This window comes from Telmatherina bonti (assembly GCF_933228915.1).
Source record: "Telmatherina bonti genome assembly, chromosome: 8".
NCBI lineage: Eukaryota > Metazoa > Chordata > Actinopteri > Atheriniformes > Telmatherinidae > Telmatherina > Telmatherina bonti.
In genome coordinates, this window is record NC_136626.1 from 21,373,213 (window position 1) to 21,396,259 (window position 23,047).

At 39.8% G+C, this 23,047-nt stretch overlaps 1 protein-coding gene across 1 annotated transcript in view; it reads left to right on the top strand.

Annotated features, from left to right (window-relative positions):
• The window catches only part of szt2 (SZT2 subunit of KICSTOR complex), a 68,880-nt gene that overhangs the window by 11,144 nt on the left and 34,689 nt on the right, over positions 1-23,047 (top strand). Inside the window, exons 17-49 of the mRNA XM_079244715.1 lie at positions 1,001-1,079; positions 1,196-1,284; positions 1,384-1,552; positions 1,676-1,787; positions 2,085-2,198; positions 2,551-2,754; positions 2,937-3,034; positions 3,266-3,404; positions 3,492-3,797; positions 3,932-4,139; positions 5,109-5,156; positions 6,803-6,930; positions 7,078-7,345; positions 7,521-7,689; positions 8,283-8,375; positions 8,543-8,621; positions 9,522-9,812; positions 10,482-10,617; positions 11,687-11,803; positions 12,133-12,202; positions 14,024-14,209; positions 14,437-14,658; positions 15,291-15,528; positions 15,957-16,031; positions 17,034-17,172; positions 17,340-17,475; positions 18,071-18,191; positions 18,411-18,563; positions 19,295-19,397; positions 20,063-20,177; positions 21,546-21,633; positions 22,002-22,120; positions 22,338-22,502. Of these exons, the coding sequence (XP_079100841.1) occupies positions 1,001-1,079; positions 1,196-1,284; positions 1,384-1,552; positions 1,676-1,787; positions 2,085-2,198; positions 2,551-2,754; positions 2,937-3,034; positions 3,266-3,404; positions 3,492-3,797; positions 3,932-4,139; positions 5,109-5,156; positions 6,803-6,930; positions 7,078-7,345; positions 7,521-7,689; positions 8,283-8,375; positions 8,543-8,621; positions 9,522-9,812; positions 10,482-10,617; positions 11,687-11,803; positions 12,133-12,202; positions 14,024-14,209; positions 14,437-14,658; positions 15,291-15,528; positions 15,957-16,031; positions 17,034-17,172; positions 17,340-17,475; positions 18,071-18,191; positions 18,411-18,563; positions 19,295-19,397; positions 20,063-20,177; positions 21,546-21,633; positions 22,002-22,120; positions 22,338-22,502 (4,777 nt within the window). The remainder of the gene's footprint in view (positions 1-1,000; positions 1,080-1,195; positions 1,285-1,383; positions 1,553-1,675; positions 1,788-2,084; positions 2,199-2,550; positions 2,755-2,936; positions 3,035-3,265; positions 3,405-3,491; positions 3,798-3,931; positions 4,140-5,108; positions 5,157-6,802; positions 6,931-7,077; positions 7,346-7,520; positions 7,690-8,282; positions 8,376-8,542; positions 8,622-9,521; positions 9,813-10,481; positions 10,618-11,686; positions 11,804-12,132; positions 12,203-14,023; positions 14,210-14,436; positions 14,659-15,290; positions 15,529-15,956; positions 16,032-17,033; positions 17,173-17,339; positions 17,476-18,070; positions 18,192-18,410; positions 18,564-19,294; positions 19,398-20,062; positions 20,178-21,545; positions 21,634-22,001; positions 22,121-22,337; positions 22,503-23,047) is intronic.

Below are 23,047 nucleotides of genomic sequence, written 5' to 3' on the forward strand. Positions count from 1 at the left end.
CATGTTTAACAGCAACACTCATGCATACTCGCTGCAGTGACCAGTAAGGAGCATCGTTTTTAATTGTGGCAATAATCACACAGCAAAAACAACAGACTTAAAGAACATGCATTATTAGAAAAATAACCAATTAAACATAAAGCTGTTTCAGCTGTACTGGTTGGATTGAAGATCTTTCAGATGTTAAAGGTGTGTTAATATGGTATTTCAAGTTTTCTAAGCTTTCTACAGTATTACAGTGTTGAATCCTCATCAGACATGTGAACGGCACCGTTTTTTTTATCACCTAAACGCATGTCTGAGTTTGAGTTCCAGCATGCTCTCTGTTCGGTTTCCATGGCGACGAAAAACGTGTCGTTTTAGAGAGTTTTTTCTACTTCGAAATCCTTGTGACATCTCGGGGGATAAGGTTCTGTGCTTGGTTACCTTCTACTGGTTAACAAGGGCATGTACAAATACATCAGGCGGGTGGAAAACGTCGGATAAAGTTATTTCCAACGATGGCTGGTGAGTTTACCAAAGAGAGACATCCTGCTGCATTCGTTGCTGTGGGTTGCTGTTTTCCACTTTGTTTTCAGGGTCTGATTCAGGTTCCAACATGTAGGGCTGTATGCTATGTGTTCACATTGTATTTATTTATTGAGTTCATATTAGCCTTATCCTTCTGTTTATGAGATGTTACAATGACGGCGAAAGCAGGTGCGGTGCGCGCTCCCGATGTAGCGCGGTGGCGGGAGGCGGGGCTTATTGCGGGGAGTCTCAATCCACTCGTTTTGCCCACAGGCTGATCTGACAGCCTACGGAGAGGGTCAGTCTGAAGTAAATAAAGCAATTTGTGACAATAACTTGATCAATCCCAGCCCTTCTGGGCTCAGAAATAAAAATAAATTAGCCTGAAATGCACATAATAGTTCCACTTTAAGGAGCTTTTTTTTTTTTTAGGATACAAAACAATAATGCTGAAATGGTAAGCTGTAAAATTCTCTTAATATGTTTGTAGGATTCACATATCAGAAGGTTTTCACTTTGCTGCTAGCGGAGAGGGCATCATCAACATGGTGATTGAGTTGCCAATGAAGGTAAGGAACAACTTCCTCTCAGATTCTCAGAATTAAATGTTTATCTGGTTTACCACAGAGGGAACTAATGTTTCTGTATGCATTTGTAGTATTTATGAATTAAAATCTGTTATCAGGGCATGTCAAGTGACACAGAAAGAGAGAGTCATTCCTGCATCGTTCAGTACATCCTGTTTCCGCCTCACTCAACCTCCACCAAGGACAGGTAGGACAGGCAGGCATTTTCTATACACGTTCAGCTTTGACTGAGCCATCATCACTCCTGTTTTCACCCCCCATCACCTGTCTCTTCGTGGGTCTCTAGCTTTTCTACAGATGATGACAACGACACAGAGGTTGAAGCCGTGGACGTGGACAACGAGCTGAACTTAGTGACAGAGTGCTGGGTGGAACCACAGAGCGGCACAGTGGTGAACTGCATGGACCAGCACCGACACTTTCAGGGCCTTAAATACCAAGAGATCCCTCAGGCGGTATGGACAACCTTCTTTCTGCAACAAAGACTTTGTTTGTTCATGCATTCATGTGTTGGTGGAAGATTTTTTGTACTAAAAACTGTGAGTTTTGTTTCAAAAAGATGTGCTGTGATGTTTCAGATCTTTCCAAGAGATCTCGCCTGCATGTCCACCATGATGACTTTTGAGTATTTGAGCCAACTGTGTCAGAATAAGGAGCAGGTCTGCTCTCTGCCCGATGAGGATGTTCAAGGTAACCTGATAAAGCTTTCATATTAACTTTAAGTATTGAAAAGAAATCTATTGCCAGTACTCCATCATTACAGCCATGTGATTCTTTTTATCGGCTCACATGGATCAATACCACTTTTACCTTTCAGTTTGTCTCTTACTGAGGTGAGGTGATGAAGACAAACCTTGTAATGATTCTGATTAAATGAGTTGTAGGATGTAATTTCCTCTTTGTAGCCATGGGTCTCAGGATGAATATTGATATTCAGTTATAAATCAGTCATTATAAGCTGACTGATGTGTTTCCATGTGTGTTTAGAAGAAGTTCAGGCCTCTGCGGACAACATCCAGATCGTTCCTTTCCAGTTTGATCTCATTCAGCTGCTGCCCAGTTGCCAGCAGGTGGAACTCTTCTTCCTCACATTCAGTACAGGTAAGGTTAATGCTAGATGGACTGTGTTCCTCTCTTTTTTTCTAGTTCAATTGACCAGTCAAAGTACTTTTGCACTTTTTGATCAACATACATTTTTGTTATTATTTAGAAATCTATCCTATAGTTTTAGTTGGGACTCAGATTTTGTTGTACTAACTGGCTAAAAAAAAACAAAAACAAAAAAGCTTACATGTTTGTTATACAATAACAAACATGAGCTGCGGCTGGATTTATTTCTACTCTCTATCCTCGCAGTGAAAGTTTACTTTCACAGTGATCTAAGTAAATCAAGAAATTATAATAAAGTTTTTATTGTTTCTGTGTTTTGTTTTTTCCTTTTTTCGTGTGGTAGCTGTGGAGAATGAAGAAGACATTCACAGCTCGTCCTGCCTGCCCAACGAGCTCATGCTCAGCCTCTTCCACAGCAGCCTGGAGCAGGAGCTGAATGACAGAGAGATCCCACTGGCTAGTAGCGACCACGTTGCCTTCATGCACCACATCTTAGAGCGAGAACGAGACGGCCACATCGCTCCTTTTAATTTACCTCTCATTAAAGGTCAGCTCTTGCATCTTAATCTCATTTCATCTTATGTATTTCAGCACTGTGTGTTGATCTGTAAACTTTGATCTCACATAAACAGACCAGTAGAGCTTCAAGGTGCTCATGTGCATCCTCTGCTATCTGGTTTTATTACATCAAGAGAATCAGTCAGTTTCTGTCTCTTCCGTTTGTTTTAGAAGAATGTATGAAACCTCCAGAAAGACAGGACACTGTGACATCGTTCCACACCACCGGAAGCAGCAGAGAGGTGATGGGGTCCACAAGCACTTTACAGGTAACAACACAAAAAAAAAAACGTCAAAACTGCCTCACAACGTTGCAATGTTAACATCAAGACGCTGACAGATGGGACTGGTCTCTGTCCAAATATACGTTTAGATTTGTTTTGTACTCTGCTGCTTTGTCATCTGTTGTACACATATTCTTTTTTTACTGCGTCAGGAGCAGCATATTAATCTGATATCAGCTCAGTGATAAAGGTGGATTCCCTTCCTGTGTTCAACAGAGTTTCAGTAATGCAGACCTCGTGGATGAGGAGCCCTCACTGCTGGAGAGGAGCCGCTCTACACCGCAGTGGAGGTGCTATGCCAAACACATCAGCTCCCAGCAGCTTTTCCTTACGTTCCTTCCTGCTACCTTTGCAGGTACACCTTTTTTATTCTAACATGATATTAAAGCGCATTTTAATAATACAGTAAAAGTAAATGTTTACACGTTATTTAATCTTACAGACGTTCTGATGTTGATGGCATCAGTAGGGGAAACTGAACCTCGGAGTAGCATCAGTACACAGGAGGACGACACTCTGACTCCCAGTCACAAATCTCAGGTCGACTCCTTGTCAGGCTCGCTCAGTGGGATCGACAGGTCAGAGTCTGGCCTCAGCTTGGCCTGTAAACTGCGCAGGACTTCCAGTGGTGGACAGTTTTCTCCCAAATCCCCTCTCTCGCCTCTATCTGAAGCCCACTCGGGGAACATAGATTCCCTGACTTTGGACGAGGACTGTTTGGAAGCAGAGGCTGGGACAGCAGCTGCAAGTTGGACTGAAGGTCAGGACCACACTTGCAGCCAAGTCCAAAGCTTCTAGTAGCGCCACACTTATTAACACATTGTACACACAACAGGAGAGGCTGAACAATATGGTGGAAACTTGTTTTCTTGTTTTCCTCAGATGTGGACGAGAAAGAGGGCGTCCAGTTCTCTGAACCCCAGAAGGCAGACTTACACATCAGCTTTAGTCGTCAGGAATCCCAGCAGAGCATCGGTGACTGCAGCCAGTTAAAGTGTCCAGTTTACGTCTACAACTGCTCACTGGAGCACTTAAAGGAGCAGCTGGTTCACCCAAACTCTGGCCGGCAACCCAGAGACATATTCTTCAGGTATGGAGCTCACTTTAAGGTAGGCAGATGATGACAGGTTTGATTAAATGTGACTGTACCTCTTTAAATGAGGTGAACAACTCAGTGTATGAAGAAAAAGTACAGACACTGCAAAGCATTCAGCTGTTTCTTCTGCTTAGTGTTTTTCAAGCTGCATCATTGTAAGTTGTTTGTTGATATCAAGCTTCTCTGTTCCCTATAATTTCTGAGTGCACAGCTACCAGAACCAGTGGAAACAACTGAAATATCTATATAAACAAGTCATCCCAAACTGATGCACTTTTTAAGTTTGTACAGAGTACACTGCAAAAAAAAAAAAAGGCTTGTCAAGACTTCCCAAAACAAATAAAAATACTCTTAAAACAAGAGGAATTCTCTGGCATAAAAACTAAGAATTATCTTACCTTTTAAAGAAAAAATAGGCATATGTGTACTCGTTTTAAGATTTTTAATCTTACTTAGATTTCAGTTTTTGCAGTGGAATGGACCAGTGTAACCAGTGTTGGACAATAGCTAGACGAGATGCTGCATCTGGTCTTACGGACAGAAGTTTTACTTTAGTTGTTCAGCTTTATGCTACGACCTGATGGGTCTGTGATGTTTTTTAGCCATCAGGTGTATCTGATTCAACCACGCAGAAGACATATTTTTGCCGACTGAGTTATCAAATCTCCAAATTCCTGTGTTTGTGTGGAGTTTTGTACCCTAAGCCTCCTGTTAGCCGGCTGTACATATCCTCACCCAAAACTGAGTGAAATAATGAAAGAACATTGTAACAAAGAGGCTGACATTCAGATGGAGCATCCCACTGTTCTCAGAGATAAATCAACCATGAAACTGTGCTCACTGGGACGTTGTATTAAAACTTTTCCCCAAACAGCAGATGTAACTGACACTGGATGTTGTCAGACAGAAGCTGTAGTCAAGCTGTTAACATGTGTCTTTGGTTGTCTTTATGGATGAGAATAGAAGTCAAGATGCTGAATCCTGGCAGATGTATCAGCAGATGAAGCTAAGGTAGCACAGCTCAGTTATGTTTTTCTGCTCTCCTCCTCCTCTGCTGAGATGCTGCTCAGCTTTCATGTGATGTCTTTTAAACTTGGGGACATGCTTGTCTTCTGTAGAATGAGATAAAGTGCTGCTTTTATAATGCTCTCCGCCGCGAAGCATCCTCCCCTCCCGTGCCTGCCTGTTCTTCTTCCTCAGGCTTACATTGCTGCATAAACTCAGCAGGTGCAGTGCTGCCACACACTAAAAACACACAGTTGTTAACAGGTTTATCTTTTCCCATGTTCCTGTCAGAATAATGCAACTCTAACTTTAGTAAAGGTTTTTGCAGGGAAGAGCATGTGTGTGCGTGTGTGCGTGTGTGTGTGTGTGTGTGTGTGTTATCTCCACAGTAACCAGGAAAACATTGCTTTTTACTCACCATTTGCTTTGAGTGTATAAAAGTGCAATAGCAGGTAGCGATCATCAATGAGAAAACCAAGAACGAGTCTTTATCTAAGGATGTCAGGCTGCAAGTTAAGCAGAGTAAAATACATGTAAATTATCAGTTATTAATGCTTTAAATGAGAAACTTAGAGTCTGTTGAAATGGAGGAATACAAGCTCATCTGTGACGTCACTTGGTTCACATCAACTCCACAAAGATTTTTACTTTATAAGTCATTTATTAGCTTGATGTGTTTTCTATTTCCCCAATTGAAGGTAAATCACCTGACAGTCCAGTTAAAGATATGAACTCGCCTGATCTGTAGATATAGTTATATTTTAGAAAAGACATTAGCTTGTAAGAGAACATTAATATGAATCCATTAAGGCTAAATCTAAAATGTACGTCTCTTTTTCAGACATGGTGCAACATTTTTATCCTTTATCCTTTTGTCCTCTCTTTAGTTAAGATGAATATAGGAGCAAAGTCAGAAATTAAAGGTAAAAAGTGTTAAAAAAAAAAAAAAATTAAAAGAGACATCAACATTATTTAAAAAAGACATTTTTTTCTTTTAAAAAAAACTTAAGACCAACCACTAAAACTTGTGATTTACCATCATATTTATATCTAGAGTAATTTTGTAGATATTATCAAATTTGAAAGGTAATTCCAGTCTCAAAGACACACACACACACACGCACGTTGCATCCTGTCTAAATAAATTTATTTTTTTAATTTCTTAGCCGCTCAGCAACCTGAGCCGTGCTGAGTGACAAACTTATCATCCAAACATTCATTTGGATCAAATAAACAAACAGTTTTACAAGGTGAGCAGCAGTCAGTCAGCTGATCAACAACTATTATCAACATTCTGTCTGAAAGCTTTTGTGTACTACATCAAATATGAATAAAATTATTCTTTTGAATCATTAAGATATGGGTTAAGTTTCTATTAATTATATTCATTATTGAAAAAAACTTTTTTTTTTTAATGTCCCTTTTCCTTTCAGTCTGGTTGACTTTTATTTCCCAGTCCGTCTGACAGATGCTTACTGTGGAGGTGCAGCTGTCCCTTGCAGGCTTTGGCTTCTTTATTGTTGCTTCTGTACCCCCATGCAACATATACTGTATGTCTGTGTGTCTCTCTCAGATCTGGGGAAAAAGTTGAAGGGTTTTTACCTTTTTTTTTTTTTTTTTTTTTTAATCCTTTTGTTGCTGTCCCATGGCAGATCATTGTCTCAGGACCGCAGCAGTCCATCCCCATGGACTGAGCTCCTGGCTCAGCCTCACAAACACAAAGAGCTGACTAACTACTGCAACCTGCTGCAGGAACACTACCACCAGAGCTATGTCAAAGGTGAGTTCTTGGGTCAGGGTTTACAGAGCCAAACCTGGCAACCTGTTACAGTGAGTTGTAGCTGAAGCCTATCCAGTTGTAAAGTTTCAGGTTTTCTCATCAGCTTAGCTTTGAAATGTGTTTTGGTTCCTTCTCTGTGATCCTCAGGTGTGTACCGCAGCCTGCAGCAATCCTCCAGCATCAGTTCCCAGGATGTTCTGATGGCTATGGACTACTGTGAAGAATCGTTGCAAGAGATTGACATAACCACCTTCCTGCAGACCCTCTGTGGACACATCAGGGTCTTTAGGGAAAACAGGAAGGCTCCAAGTGTGGGCAGAAATCATAAACCTTCAAGAAGCCAAGCTACCTTTATTATTGGAGAGGCTGAGGAGGAACAAAACGAAGCCAAACCAGTCATGTCTTCCTCCTGCAGGTGAGACCAACATGTTACTGGGATCCAGTTAAATCATAGTGAAACTTCTGAGAAGCTGAAAAAAGAATGTGTATGAATGAACAACACATAGAAAAGATGTAAAAGCTAATTATACATCACTGCTTTAAGCTCACGCTGATTCCCTTCAAGCTGACACGCTTTTGTCTGGCCGTAGCACTGACATGGAGGGTGCAAGTGAAGCTGAATCTAGAGGGAAGTCTCTTGTCTCTGGCCCTGCACCTCCGCTGATCCTGGAAGAGTCCAAGATGTCAGAGTTCCCTCTGACTTTGCTACAGACCCAGCCCAAATGTGAAGTATTTCCAGATCTGCACAAAATCATACAGGTACTGTCTGAGCTCTCTTAAAACCTAACCTTTATAATTATTTTATTTATTGTTTTTACTGATTCTCAACTTCTAAAGTAAATTTTGTGCTTACCTGTTACAGACAAGAACTGTTAATGATTGTGAAGGGAGTAGACTGTGTGGGTGTCACATCTCGTTGCATACCTCTGGACTTTTTCATTTTATTCAGTCGGTCTGATTTGGTTGGTCCTAGTGAAATATGCACATCCCTTTCAGCACACAGTTGCAGTTGGTTAATTGGTTTATTTGAACCTTTTAAGGCCAAACCAGACAGATCACATAACTGATTAAAAAGAAAATAACAGTGGTATATAAAAAAAAAAGGACTGCTCCATGATACACAGGCATTCTAGTAAAGCCGATTCTTCCAGTAAAATGACATCTAATGCTTTGATAACTCTCTAGTAAACACAAGCACATAAATGTGACCAGTATGCTGTAATAGATTTGCTAGAATAGAATTTTATACAACTTAAATTTATATTTTACTGTTTGAAACATTTTTTTGTCCAAACGAGGTTTATAAAAAAGTGAAATGAATATAATTGAAATCTTAAAATCTTTTTTGACAGGATAAATTCTTGGAGATCCTGTCTCGGTATTTTAAAAGCATTCCCTCCAATCCACACTACTTCTTCTACTGTCTGCCATCATCTAAGAAAGAGGTAAGTTAGTTTTCGGGTTTTCAACTACAGTATGATCCTTCTTTAGCCAAAGTTGGCATATATACGTCACCTCATGTCACATTATGTCACCTCAAGTCAAGTGTGTGTGTGTGTGTGTGTGTGTGTGTGTGTGTGTGTGTGTGTGTGTGTGTGTGTGTACTCCTCAGGAGGACTCAGAGGATGGTGAGACAGAGAGGAAAACCAGTGAAGAACTGGTGTCAGATGCTGAACCTGCAACTGAAGATGGTGAGGATTACTGAGTAATGGTTTAACCACTCATCAAATTAAGACATTTTATTGCAGTTGGTGACAAGGATCAGTTTTTATATTTTTATATATTAATATTTTTTATTTTATTTAATTTTTTGTTTTTAAATATCGTTGAAGCTTCAACAATCTCATGCTTTTGATAAAACTGATCTGAGTTAAAATGAGGTGTAGCAGCATTTTGGGAAAATAAAAAACAGAAAATAGAGATCAATGGCAGGAACTTTTGATCCAGTGTGTTTCTTCATTGTTTTTGAAGAACAAACTCTGGCTGACTATGAATGATTTTTCTACATTTCATAGCCTGCATGGAACAGCACGGTAAGAATGCCCATGGTTAACTTTTTTTTTTTTTTTTTTTTTTTTTTTTTTTTTTTTTTTTAATAACAATGTGATAGTTCCATCCAGAGAAATCCAACTATTTTGCATCAGTTGTAGAAAACAGTGTTTCATCTCCATCTTTCATCTTCAGTTTGTCTAATTACTGATTGTTTAATCCTGCTAATACATTGTAGAGTTCCCCAGTGTCATTGGTTGTTACTGTGTAATGTTAATAACCTTCATTGTGTGTCCCAGATTTAACAGTGTCACACAGTAGCTTTTTACCTGATCAGATGAGTTGTGTTGTGGGGGAAAATCTTTTTTACCCAGTAAGAGTGTTTACAAATAAAGAGCTGCTTTATATGAATACCTGTTATTCCTCCTTTAATATTGGAAAAACACTTACTTACATGGTTGTAATTGACATTTGATTTTTACGTAAAGCAGTGGGGATATTTCAGGACTCAGCTGATGATGAAGTACTGCTGGTTCAAGCTAATGTTACATTGATATATCTGTTGTATTTTGAGCGGTGCAGCTTTTTTTCTTTTTGTGTAGAAAACATGTCAGGCTGCTGCATCATGACAGAGAGTGACACAGACTTGGTGGTCGAGTATGAAGAGCATCCAAGCTCCAGCCCCCACGGAGAAGGTGAAGACCAGTCTCTGTCTGACTCCAACACTGTCAACCAAGACCAAGACTCCTTCAGCATCCTGGAGGGAGACTCCCTGCTGGAGCAAGAAGGACCCCACCTGGACATGCCTCCACTGTTTGTTCATGTGACTTGTTCTGTCAACATGAAAGGCAGCCATGGTTCCATGCCCATACAAACACTGCCTACTTGTCTTGGTGAGTACTTCAGGGATACACAACATGTCTGTTTTTTTTATTTTATTTTATTTTATAGAGCTTGTTTCGATGTCCTCAGCGTTCCAGTCTTCTCCACAGACTGGAGCATTTCAACCACATAGTGTCTTAGTAGCTGGTAATTATACACCAGCTAATGTCTCCACAGACTGTGAGGTGTTTGAGGAGTTTGATCTTTCTCCATTATTTAAATGTTTCTGGCTGCTGTCTCTGTATAGACTGTGGAATATGAAAGTGGAACGGCTGGTCAGCATCCTGTGATCTGCCCTTTATGTCAGAACTTCCTGACATAACTTCTGAATCAGGAGAGGAGCTTAAATGAACAATGCTGAGTTGTAGGACAAGTAGCTGAAGGGAGGCTGACGTTGCATCACAGTTAACAGCTAGCTGCTTTTGCTGTAATGAGATACTGTAAATGCTTTTCAAGAGTGCAAAGGACACACTGTCGGGGCTGGAGGGGTAATGTCATTTTTTTCCTTTGATTTGAAACATTTATTGTTCTGTGAATGCCCCTGTAACTCTTGCAGCTTTTTTTTTTAATATATCAATGCCCCCTTCTTTAACATAATTAGGATTAAATGTAAAACTTGCTTACTAAATGTTATATCAGGCTGTTGTAATGGTGCTCATTTTGTTGTGTTGTGGTTCCAGGTGAGATTGTCTCCTGCCTGGAGAGTGCTGAAGCCATCAAATCTGTTGATTTGAGCGAGCTCTCAGTCACTTTAGACATTTTCGTTCTAACGCTGCCCCTGGAGATTGAAGTCATGGCTGATTTCCATCATAACAGGTGAGCGGACAGAAAGAATAACGCTGACTTTGCAGGTTTGAAAGAAGAAAAAACGCATACGGTTGTTTTTTGATATGAAGTGTGTAAGTTTTGCTGTATAACCAAAATTCTACATTTCCAGTTTGTAATAATGTATGAAGAAAAGTTGAACTTGTTTCCTTTAAAAGTGGACAAATAAAAAGATCATATAACTCAGCAACTGAGTGAGCTTCCACATGGAAAGACTGATCACCTCACTGCGACTGGTCTGTGTGGCGCCTTGTTTTATGTCAGGAAAATTCCCTTTTAAAGAAAAAACTTCTAGCAGAACCAGTAAGGGTGATCATCTACCTCAATAGAATTAACAAGCACTTTAACTCTGGACCTGCTGAGAAAGGAAGAGATTAGCACAAGTTAATGCCAACAATCATGTCATATATTTATACACTGACAGAAAAGGGAGCAGAGAGGAGGTCAGTGCGTCATGAGTGCGTCATGCAGCCTTGATCTGTCGCACCGCAACCAAATGGAACTATGAGACATGGGAAACTGGTCATTTAGAGCTTCACATTTGAGGAAAAGATATTTGACTGCTATTTTTCCAGGAAGCCGATGAAGAGAAATTATGACGGGAGAAATAAGATTTCTCCTGCTTAATCTGATCAGAACTCTTTCTGCAGTGGCTTGGATGAGCTGGAGGCTTTTCAGTGCAATTTTGGGAATGATAACTAACAAGGAATACCAGTAGTGCAGTTTATGGAGCAGCTCCTCGAAGTTATTGTCTTTGTTTATGCCATATAAACTCTGTATGACCTAAAGGACTTCTTCAGGATGATCTAAATCAGGGATCCCCAACCCTGGTCCTCAAGGACCAGTTTCCTGCAGGTTTTGCAAGTGTTCCTGCTGGAACACACCTGACTCAGACAAGCTCTGCACATGTCTGCTAAATACACATTGATTTGAATCAGGTGTGGTGCAGCAGGGACACTTTGAAAACCTGCAGGACACCGGCCCTCGAAGACCAGGATTGGGGATCCCTGATATAAACTGATAAAACCATGACGGCTTCACATCTGATGTTTGTGTTCAGGTACACCTCAGAGAGCAGTGTGTCCCTGAATCGTTCACCAGGACAGCCGTCGTCCTACCGCTCCGATGAAGAGTTGATGGCAGTTTTAGACAATCTGAGAGAAGCTGGTGGTGATGGGTGAGTTTGGTCAACATCTAAGCCAGGGGTGTCAGACTGCAGTCCTGGAGGGCCGGTATCCTGCAGGTTTTTGTGGTCTCCATGCTCCAACACACACCTGACTGACACTAAAACAGGTTGACAAGAAGCTGCTGGATCCATTGATTTGAATCAGCTGTGTTGGTGGAGGGAAACAACAAAAACCTGCCGGATTCCGGCCCTCGAGGACTGGATTCTGACACCCCTGATCTAAGCTGTTGGATCATAATATTGTGCTGGGTTTTTTCAGTCAGTCTTTTTTCAGATATGTCTAAATATTCACTTTGGATCTGGTTAATGTCTTCCATCAGGGTGTCTGGTGATCCCTTATCCAAACTTCCACTTCCTCACAAATTAGCAATTCTTGGCACAATGGATGAGGTGAGTGTTGTTTTTCAAAATGTGAGCAAACAACAAAACTAACAAACCCATTAGAAACCACTTGTGGGATTGAATCAGTTCAGAAAAGCCATTTTAAATAATTCACAATTTATATTACAATTATAACTGTGGTACACTTCCCTGTCATGATCTGTGAAGTCAGGGAGATGTATTCAAAATTTGCATACCCATCCTTTCTCCTTTCTGAAACTAAGAAACATCCTTTCAGCACACACACTTTGACATTTTAAAAGCTGTCATAAAGAAAGTCTAATCTCTTTCAGTTCTTATGCTTTATATATCAGGATGTAACAGACAGATCATTTGGTCCTTACTGGGAAATTAGTTAAATACATCAGCAGATGAATAACACACCTGACATGTTCCATATAACACAGACTCATCTTGATGGACTTGGAACAAACATGAAGCCAAAGTGCAAAATTATTGTGTTAAAAACTGTGCCCTGGGCTTTATTCAGCAGCTTGTAAAAGCTCCGTTAGCAGCAGTAACTTGAAGTAATGTTTTTCATTTTGGTCTTGTCAGTCTGTCACATTTTTGTAGAGGAATTTTGGTCAACTTATCTTTATAGTATTGCTTCAGGTTATTGAGATTTCAAGCATTTGTGTCATGACTTGGAGCAGATGGAGAACTCAAAGACTGATCCAAGGCATTAAACAAAGAAAAGGCAAGAAGGCAGGAGTGGGCTCAATACCACGCGGAGAGTTGTCGTTAATGGACGGTCTAAGAGAGGCTGCAGCAACTGGGTTTTAATCTGGAGCATGATGAGATGATGATCATAAGGTGTTTAATCCTGGTAGGTGCAGAAGTCAATCAGGAACAGACAGCGTGGGGGACACCAGGGAGGCAGGACATGATAACTTGCTTACACACAGCTTTTCTGAGGTCTCGCAACAGCATTTCAATCAGGTTTAGTTTTGACAGGGACATTGCTGCATTTTATATTCTTGTGTTTTTCAGCTGTTCTGTCTTAGTTTTGCTGCTCCATTTCCATTGTTGTGCTGCACGAATCAGTTATCGGCTAACAATTGACACTATAATAGTTTGGTATATAGAGTTGTTAATGGTCCACTCAATGACTGCAAGATATGCAAGGCCTGTAGTTGCAGAACACATCAAAATGATCAACCTACCTCTACCATGCATGACTGTTGGTGTGAAAGAGTTTCTGCTCATATGCTGTTTTTGGTTTTCTCAAAACGTGCTTCTGTTCCTTATCATGTTCCAAACATCTCCATTTTCGTCTGGTGTGTCCAGAGATTATTGTACCAGAAGTCTTGGTTAGATTAATGGGCAACAGTGGCTGCCTCTCTAAGGCTGCATCCATTTCTAATGTCTTCTCTGTTTACATTATGTTAAAGCACAAACAAAATTGACCAAAAATCCTGCTTTTTTTTTTAGATTTACTCACATCTATGATATAAACAATTTAGTGCACTAATCTGCAGAAACTGCTTGCTGCTGACCCAGCTGTAAGCGTGGTTTTATTTTTTTACACACCTGTTTTAACTTTTCATGTTTTTGTTCAGTAATGCCACACTGCAGTCTGTTACTGCTCATCACAAAGTATATTATGCTCACTTTAAAAGCTGGCAATGTTCACTATGTCCTGATATCTAAAACTTTAAAATTGAAAACGCGTGCACGCAGTTTTTCATTTACCTGGAGGGTTTTGGCCACGACACTAAATTCATAAACACCACAGCGTTTAGAGGTTCCTGAGAACACTGAAGCAGAAATATTTTTATGTGGCTGTGAAAGAGTGATGAGCCTTTCTTTGCTGCTTTCTGTGTGATTCAGATCCGTTGGCTGCTGGAGGATGAGATTGTTTCTGCTTTGCGTTGCTCTCGGGTCATCAACTCAGCCACGCTGCAGAGAGTAGCAGAGCATGTTTTACACTCCAGTGGTCGACCACACTGTCACTGTGAAGATGTCCCACTTCAGTTTGTCTTCGGGCCTGAACAGTCTCTGGAAAAGTTCAAGGAGGCAAGAACAAGCACAATTAAAGCAAACTTTTTCTTCTTCCTGATTATTCTGCTACGTGAAGCGGAGCAGCATCTTCATGAGTATCTAATAACTCAGTGCTGCTTATAAATTAAATGAAAACTCAGGACTTGACTGTTGTCAAGCACAGAAGTAATATGAGTCCTTGAACACAGAAATTTGTTTAAATGCATAAATATGATGTTTAATTAAGCAATGTTTGACTGCAGGAGTTCCGCAGAATGTCGTTCTCTGGCTACGTGTTGAATGGAGAACTGGACAGCTTCTACTACATGTCCTTTAGCAGACTTCACCCACAAAGGATCCAGGCTGTTAAAAGGCTGTCTGAGAGCATTGCAGAACCCCCACAGCACATAAACCCCTGCAGCAGCGGAACTTGTGTGGAAGCTGCAGTGCTGGAGAACGAAGCACAGGTCCAGGCAGACAGTGAGGTGAGCCAGTGAGGGGAGGACTGAGTCTACCCCCTGCTACGTTGCTGTATAGACAATAAAGAAGATTTTTGTGAAGCTACAGTATTGGTTTTCACAGGTAGAGCATTATATATGAAGGAAAAAAGTTTGCTGTCTCTAAAGTCATAAAAACAAAAATCCATATTCTTAGAGCAGATTTACACGCTTTAACGATGATAATATTTTTCCAGGACTTCCAGGATTATTGCAGCACAGCTAACCCTTGAATGTGTGACATCCTCAGTTAGTTAATATAACACATTTAGTGTAAGTTTAACTGTATCTCCTTCTTTAAAAACCCCCCAAACTTAAATAGGGTGGTTGGTTCTGATTGGCCATTGGGGCCATATAAAATCAGCCAGCAGGCAGGTATTCAGATGAGGCCTTTCAGGCAGATCAGGAGAAGCGTTTTTGTGGGAGAGAAATATTCCATCTGGTGTATATGTTTTATTTTATTCATTTTATTTATTTTTTCCTTTGCATTCGCTAGAAGTTGCAAAAAAATACACTTTACCAATGAAAACCACTAAATCACACTACAACTATTTTAAATAGTTTCTGTTGCTGGGTCTTCAGATGACACAGATTCTGACTTGAACTCTGTCCATCTCCAGACCGTGGACAAGAAGTCCATCTGTCTTGCTGCGTGTGCTTCTGGTGACACTACTGCCGAAGCCAGTGAACCAATAAGAGCTGTGAAGCCCGAAGCAGATGACATTGTTAGTGTGGTGGGAGACAGATGTCACTCAAGCACCCTCCAGTTTCAGGCCGAAAGCAGTACAGAGCCCAGCTCGCCCCAGAAAACGGCCTCCAGTGTCAGCCTGGCTGAGTCTGTGCAGTCAGCCTCTCACAGTGAGTAACAGACACGCTGCATACAATTTAACTAACGCAACCTTTAAATTGCTTTTTTAAAATAATTATTTTTAAATTCATACATGTAGTGTTACGTTTAACTGTGATCATCATTGCAGACACACTGAGTTTTAAACTAATGTTTTCCTCACAAGTGAAGACATAAGGACACGACGCAATGCAACGATAATAGAACAAACATGAACAAAAGTTATGTGAGAAAGTGTGCTGAGGTAAATGTGGGACTCCAGTTTTCTGCTCATCCAGCAAGTTGTTTGCCATTTATGTGATTGTATAATGTAATATGGAACAGAATTAAATAAAATGTATCAGAATTGAGTAAAAGTCAAAAAGTTAGATTGAATGCTGGAAATGGTGTGTTGTCATAGAAAAGAAAAGAAAACTCAATGAAGCTGTTTTTCTCTCAGGTAGCAGCAAACTCAGGCCAAGTCGAGTCCAAAGCGTTGTTTCCAGTCAGGGCAGTCTGGACTCAGACATGCAGGGTAAGTTCTTCATATATCTGAATGATGATTGGTGGAAACATAATGAACACTAACTTCTTCCAACATCACTTCACCTCCCCTACAGGGTTGGTTTAAAATGAAGCATGTCATGTTGTTATTATTCAGTGGCTTCTGCTGCAAAGAGTACTTTTCTCATCTGTGTTTTAGACCCAAATGTAGAGGAAATGGTGCATATTTTTTTAATGAGTATTGGTTTATTAAACAGTGACAGTTCACATTAATAAACATTACTGTTAATGTGCCGCAATTAGCCCCAAAAAAGAGGCTATTTTCCATCTGATGTCTCTGGATAGAAGTTACAGTCTAACAGTTTACAACAACATGATCAAAATATGAAATCAGAATGCAAAATAAATACGTTATTCCAGTCATGACCAAGCACAGATTTAGAGAAAAGAAATAAAAAGAATATAAACCAGATAACTTATTTAAAAGAACATTTTTGTAAAAAAAATAAAAATCAAATACTTTGCTGAAGAAACATGTTCAGCAACACCACCTTTGCCATGTAATGTCCGTGTGTCTGTCAGTCAGGCCATGAGGTGATGTTAAACCCAATCTGGACACACAATCTGGACAATTTGTCCTCACGGAGCCGATGCTTTCCTGTGTCCCTCACATCCCTTCGACTGAATCTGGAGGTTTCATTTGATGAGCAGTGAATTGCCCATCCTTGTCTTTCAAAAATAAATACTGAAGTTTTCAGGAAAACATGTAAAGAGCCTTTCTGTTCACAAATACCTTTCTTAGCTGAAAACTTTTTATTAAAGTCCAGACAGAATCTGCCGTGCTGAAACTCCAGTGGATAAACTGAAAATGTTCTGACTGCAGTGCATACGTGAGAAGGTTGTATGAGATGATGATGATGATGATGTCAGCAGCCTCTTGGCCTGCTGGACAGACTTTCCATTTAGTCGGCTTTAAAAAGTTCCTTGCCGATACTGTTATTATATCTGATTATGCTGTTTCATATGTTTGAAGGTTATGACGGTGGCAGCAGTGACTCAGAGTGTGAGAGCCCCACTCTTGATGAGCAGGAGTGTCAGTCACCACTGATGCCAGACTTCTGGTTGATAGTTAAAATCCACCAGGACAGAGTCAAGGTCTACTCGCATGCCAGGTTGCACAAACCTTAAAACATTTCTCTATTACTGACTGTGGCTCATGTTATGAATTTAATTTATTATAAGTAGTGAATATGTGTATCTGTGAATATCTCCTTGGACTGCTCAGATGATTGATAATTGTTGGTAATTTAATCCTGCCCAATCGATTTGACTTTTCCAGATGTTTCACAGAAGAAAAAGATGTCAGTGCTGAGGAGCTGGAGAAGAAAGAGGAGGAACAGGAACTACCGGAATACCTTCAGCTGCATCAGATGGTGGTCAGGAAGATCGGAGAAATCTGCAGGATTGTTAACCAGGTTAGCCTTCGTTGTTGGATTAAATGCATCACTTATATTTTGATCTGGATTTTTTACCAGATTCTTTGACAAGTTTTGAAAACCTTTAGCTTAGAAGTATTAACGATTCTAATATTAATATGCAAAAATGTTATATGTATAGTTTTCTAGCTCATAAGATTTGGTCCCGTGGAGTCAGTATGTGCTTGTCACCATCCACGTGAATGTGTTTAAATAAACAAGCTAGCTATATCAGCAATAGGAGCTTAAGTAGAGTCCTGGATGAGAGCTATTCGCCAAAATCTGCTAGGACAGAGCAGAAGCAGTACAGTCATAGCCAGGAACTGACCTAACCCAATGAAAAGTCTTCATTTGTTGCTTCTACAGCTGCTCAGAAATCTTTACTTCTCTAATTTACCTGGACTAAAATTAGAGGTGTGAAATGTTCTTCATCCCCTGTGCACTTGCAGTGTCTGAAGCATTGTTGCATAAAGATGAATGTTTGCCGGTATGACTGTAGGTGCCTTTAGAAAAAGACCTCTTGTACCAAACATTGGTTTAGTATAAATCACCAAAGTCTTGCTTTCTGCTCAGTGTCTACTTTGTGGATTTTTAGCGCATGCTGCTGCAGGATTTACACGACAGCCATGTGTGTAATACTCTGCTGGTGGCTGAGAGTGAGGAAGACATCTGGAAGAACGAGTCTTTTTACAGGCAGAAGCCCAACACCTCTGATGGTGAGTCAAAAGAAGGTTTGCAACTTAGCAGCTAGTTCTGGTTTTGTTTGCCCAGGTTTTTGTAATTCTATGTCCACCCACCTCAAAGGTGGTGGAAGTGGTAATGTTTATTAAAATACCTTTTTATATAACATGGCACTGTAATGTCAGCATTTTTCAGCTGTTTTGTGCTTTATTATATATTATTTTTATTCATTTATTTAATTGCTGACCACGCAGATTACAACACAGAGGAAAGCTATCAGGCCAGAGACTATCTGGCAGCCACTATGCAGTTCATCCCTGGACATTTTGCTTGCGATGTCGTTTGGAGCACAATCATCCACATTCATCCACGCCTCAAGATGGCACCCAACATGGGGGTGTCCAGGGGTGAGTCTAAGATCCTTGTTACTGATTATGGGGAAATAACAAGTGTACAGAGTGTTAAAGTTTGTTTACAATATATGAACTGAACCATCATTTGCAAAGCTGCTTTTCTTTATTTGTGCTCTACCATCTTTGTATGTTATTATTTTTTACAGTCATACAGTTCTGATCCAGTCATCCTCCACCTTAAATTTTTTTTTGTTTCCAAGGAGACTTTTTTTTTTTTAATCTTTAAAATTGTCTTGATTTCATTTGTTGTTTAAGAACAAATGCTATTCAAAGACGTTTTATCTTGCACTCGTGAAAAAAATGACAAAAAAAGAAGTTTTACAAACAGAAAATAGTATTTTTGCAAGGTGATTCCCGATAATCTTTTAATAAGCATTAATTTCAAAATATTACTTCACTCTGAGCATTCTACCAAGTTGCTTTCTAAAAATCATGTCCCCTATATAATAAAAGCTACATTTAAAATGTTAAAAACATTTTAAGTCAAAGTTTTTTTACTAGGACATGATATTTGTATACTTCCTTATAGTAGGTTCAGGTTGTTGTTTAGATTCATGAGCAGGCTGCTAAATCAAAATGTCCCTTCAATTATTAACCTCTTTTCATGTTTATATTTTATGTTGAGTCCATTCATATTAGATAGTAATAAGCATATAAATTAAATCAATGTTTATGCTTAAATATATGTGGAACTAATGTGGAGTTTTGTTGTTCTTCTGTGACAGCAATCCTGGCCCTTCGCTCTGTGCTGAACGCTTTCTGTGTGGTCAACAGGAAGAACATGTTTGTCTACCAAGAGCGCACAACCAAATCTGTCTTCTACCTCAGGTTCTACTTATTATTTCATCTTTATTTTTAGTCAATCTTGGCTATTTTTCTTACCCACTATATTGGATATAATCTACGCTGAACACACAGATGTTTGGTGAAACAGAACCATAATGTGACAATAAATGCCATACTCAGTAGTTGCTTATGGAGAGATTTCTCTCCGCTCTTGTTTCCTTGAAGTAAAACTGTGCATTGATGATGTGAAGATGACAGATGAGTCACAGTGGATTCAGCTTTGCTGGAAACTGAACTGCTGTCACCAGTGTGCTCAGCAAAAGCATTTTGTGATGTTTGGATGTCTGGATGTTTTGGCTTTCTCACATTAAACAGTGTAGGATCCATGCTGTGCACACAGAGCTCCTCTGACCACATGTAGCTTCACAGCAGGAGCTTCCAAATAAAAAATGAAGAACTTCACAGTGGGAGTTGTCTCCAGAGTCTTGACCTATTCAAACAGCTTTTGACTCAGTTGTAAAACTATATTTTAAAAATTCCTAAACCCCCCCCCCCCCCCCCCCCCCCTTCTAGTTTTTGTATGTTAAAACTCAGGCTGTACTTTAGCTCCTTTTATGCTATAGCTCTAACTTAAATCTATGTTAATTAATGGCTACATTAACAAAAGCTGCTGTATGTTAACAAAGCACCTTTGTTGATTATTTCAGAATCTGTGAAACTTCACTGACTGGAAAGTATTCTGATGTGGACGGAAATCTTCACATGACTCGATCTATTGGACTAGCCAGGAGTCAGGAGCCTTTATGCTCTGAGGACTTAATGGTATGCACACACATGCAAACAGATGAAGTGTACATCTGCTGAGATGGAAACCAGGTGTATTTTTATTGTAGCTGAAGCCATCTCAAGTTTTGGTTTATAAATGTTACCTTGAGGTTATGAGCAAAACTGCAAACTTGAAACTGACACCAACTTTTTTTTTTGTACTTGGTAAATGAACTTGTATTCATATAAAACTTTTCCAGTCATGTCGACCACTCAAAGCGCTTTACAATATATATCACTATCACTTATTTATACATACACTCATACCCCAATAGACAATGCAGGGTCCAGTGTCTTGTTTAAGGACACTCAGGGGAATGCCCTGGAGGAACGAACTGATTCTAGGGGAAACCCTAAAAAAGTAATCCACTGACTTTCTGGTTTACAACAAAGTAATTGTTTTTCCTGCTCATGAAAAAGAAATTTGTATTTTGTATTACAAAATAAGATAACTAATTGTAAATAATGCAATTGATCTGATGCCAGTGCATTAGTTTAGAGATTGTTAAATGCATGTTGCATGTATTTGTATGTTGTAAAAATCTGAAATTACTAGCAAAATCTAAAGTAACTCAGATTCGCACATTTGTAAATCCTCTAAACTAGCATGAGACTCCATATTTGTTAGAATGATGTAAATGTTAGTGATTATTCTTGGAAATGCAGCTTCACCAAACTCAAGACAACACTGAGCTAAGAGTATGTGCTGAACTCTGACAGCTGTGTATGGGGTGGTGGGTTAACATGGTGGCGTGTCATGATGCTGCTCCTTCAGCATGAGCTTTGTTCACGCTTTATTTTGATCCACCACGATGTGAACGTTGCTCCTGTGATGTCCAACTCTTCGTGTGTGTGTGTGACATATTTCTTTAGCTGTTTGTCTTTGCGGCCAAAAAACTGAACAGTTTTTAAAACTACGTGACTTGATGAAGAATTATCTAACACTGAAACCACAAACCCATTCACGACCTTGTTTTTGACACTGTTAAATTCCTACAAATGGGAGGATACCGTTCACACCAGGGTAACTCAACATGGCCACCAGGTAGGGCTCTGACTTTGGGTGGCCTTGTTTTTAGTTTTGTGTTTCATGGCAAAACAACAAACTTTGAGGAATCGGATTGTACATGTCTGGTGCTCAGGCCTGATTATAATAGTAATAGTCTAAAATTAAACATATGGGTTAAATGATTCTCTAATCATTGAATCTTGTATTTGTTTACATACAATGCATGGTCCCTGCTTTTCCTAAGCAAGTTCATACTTCCTAAACTTCCTGGAGAAAAAGTTTTTTTTTTTGTTTTGTTTTTTTTTGGTTTTTTTTTTAATACATATTGTTGACATGTGTGTTTTGCCCCTCGCTAGGGCTCCAGGTCTTCTTTGGAGGGTTCCCGGCCAGTTGGACAAGTAGACAAGCACATCCTACTACTGGTTCATGGAGTGGGAAATGCAGGTAAGTTCTTGGAAAAGTGAGGGTTTGAAAAAGGGTTGACATTCCAGGGGTTGGTCATTAGTCCCACCTCAGTCTTTCATGGTTATATAAATTAAAATAAACAGTTTAGTTGCTCCTAAATAAGAATTTTATTGTAGAGAGAGCAGACTGCATGGCAGCTGGTATTTATTGGCAGATGGGCATTCAGTTCTTGTTTTATTAACAATAAACCTACAGCTCAGTTTTAAGAGTTTTGGCATTTTTGAAACTGACGACACAGTGATCACTGATTAATATTTTATGAATAAATTCACTAGATTAAGATCTAATTAAGTTGGCTTATGAAAATAATATGGTTTGGGTCTAAAAGAGCATTTTTAATTGTTCAGGTCCTGAGATCACAGATGAGCTGGTCAAGGTGCTGCGTAAGCGCCTGGATGAGACGACGCTGGACATCATTACCGTTATGCTCGTCAGGAACTGTAAGCTGACACCAGCTGACGTGGAGGTAAACTGTTATCATCCCTTGTTATTTTCATTGGGGGTAAAATAAGTACTTGGGAATGTCTTTGTGTTCCTGCTGTTAGCCTCGAGTTGAGCGTGGTTAGAAAGTGCTGTGAGATGTTGTACTTGTTCAGAATTCTTGGTTTTAGTCTCACAGAGTTGACACAGAAAATACTTGGACTTTTTCTGGACAAAGTCATCACAAAGCTTTGTGTGTTTAGTTCATCCAGCCATCAGGATCTCCAGCAACGGAAGTGATGACCTTCAGCCTTCCACAGTACTGTCTTCCCTGGCTCTCTGCTGTGGCTCATTACCTCAGACAGAACCTCCTCATCTTCCTGCACATACCTAAATACACTGACAGCAACACGGCACACCACTTTAAGGTACAGTCCACACTGATCTCGGTTGGAATGAACTGTTTTACCTTTTAGTGGTAAATGTCTCCAGAAGCTCCTTTAATGGCAGATGTTTTGTTTTGTCATGATGGCAAAAGCACCAATAAAACGGTGCAGTGATTCAGTTTAACATATCTTCAGGATTCATTCATAGTTCAGCTGGTGGAGCAGTTCTGCCCACCTTCCCATCTTCTGATTGTTTGAAATAAAGCCTGTGGCCAACAAAACCTTAGAAAAAGGACAGGTCACGCTATCTGCATGATAAGGTTTTACTTCTTTAATCACATGAAAAATTTCTGACTATGTAGAATAATTCACTTTCTCGCGGCAGCTTAACTGACTGACAGCAGTTTGATGTATGTGAGAACACTACAGACGGTTTATATGATCTGGATGAAATAGGAATAAATTTGAGATGTAAAAGGTGACAGTCTCTGTAAAACTAAGGCTAGAATCAAAATCATTTCAGCAAGTCTAATTGTGATGTATGAAATAAATGCTGACTCTTGTGGTTTAAGCTTCTGGGGTTTGAT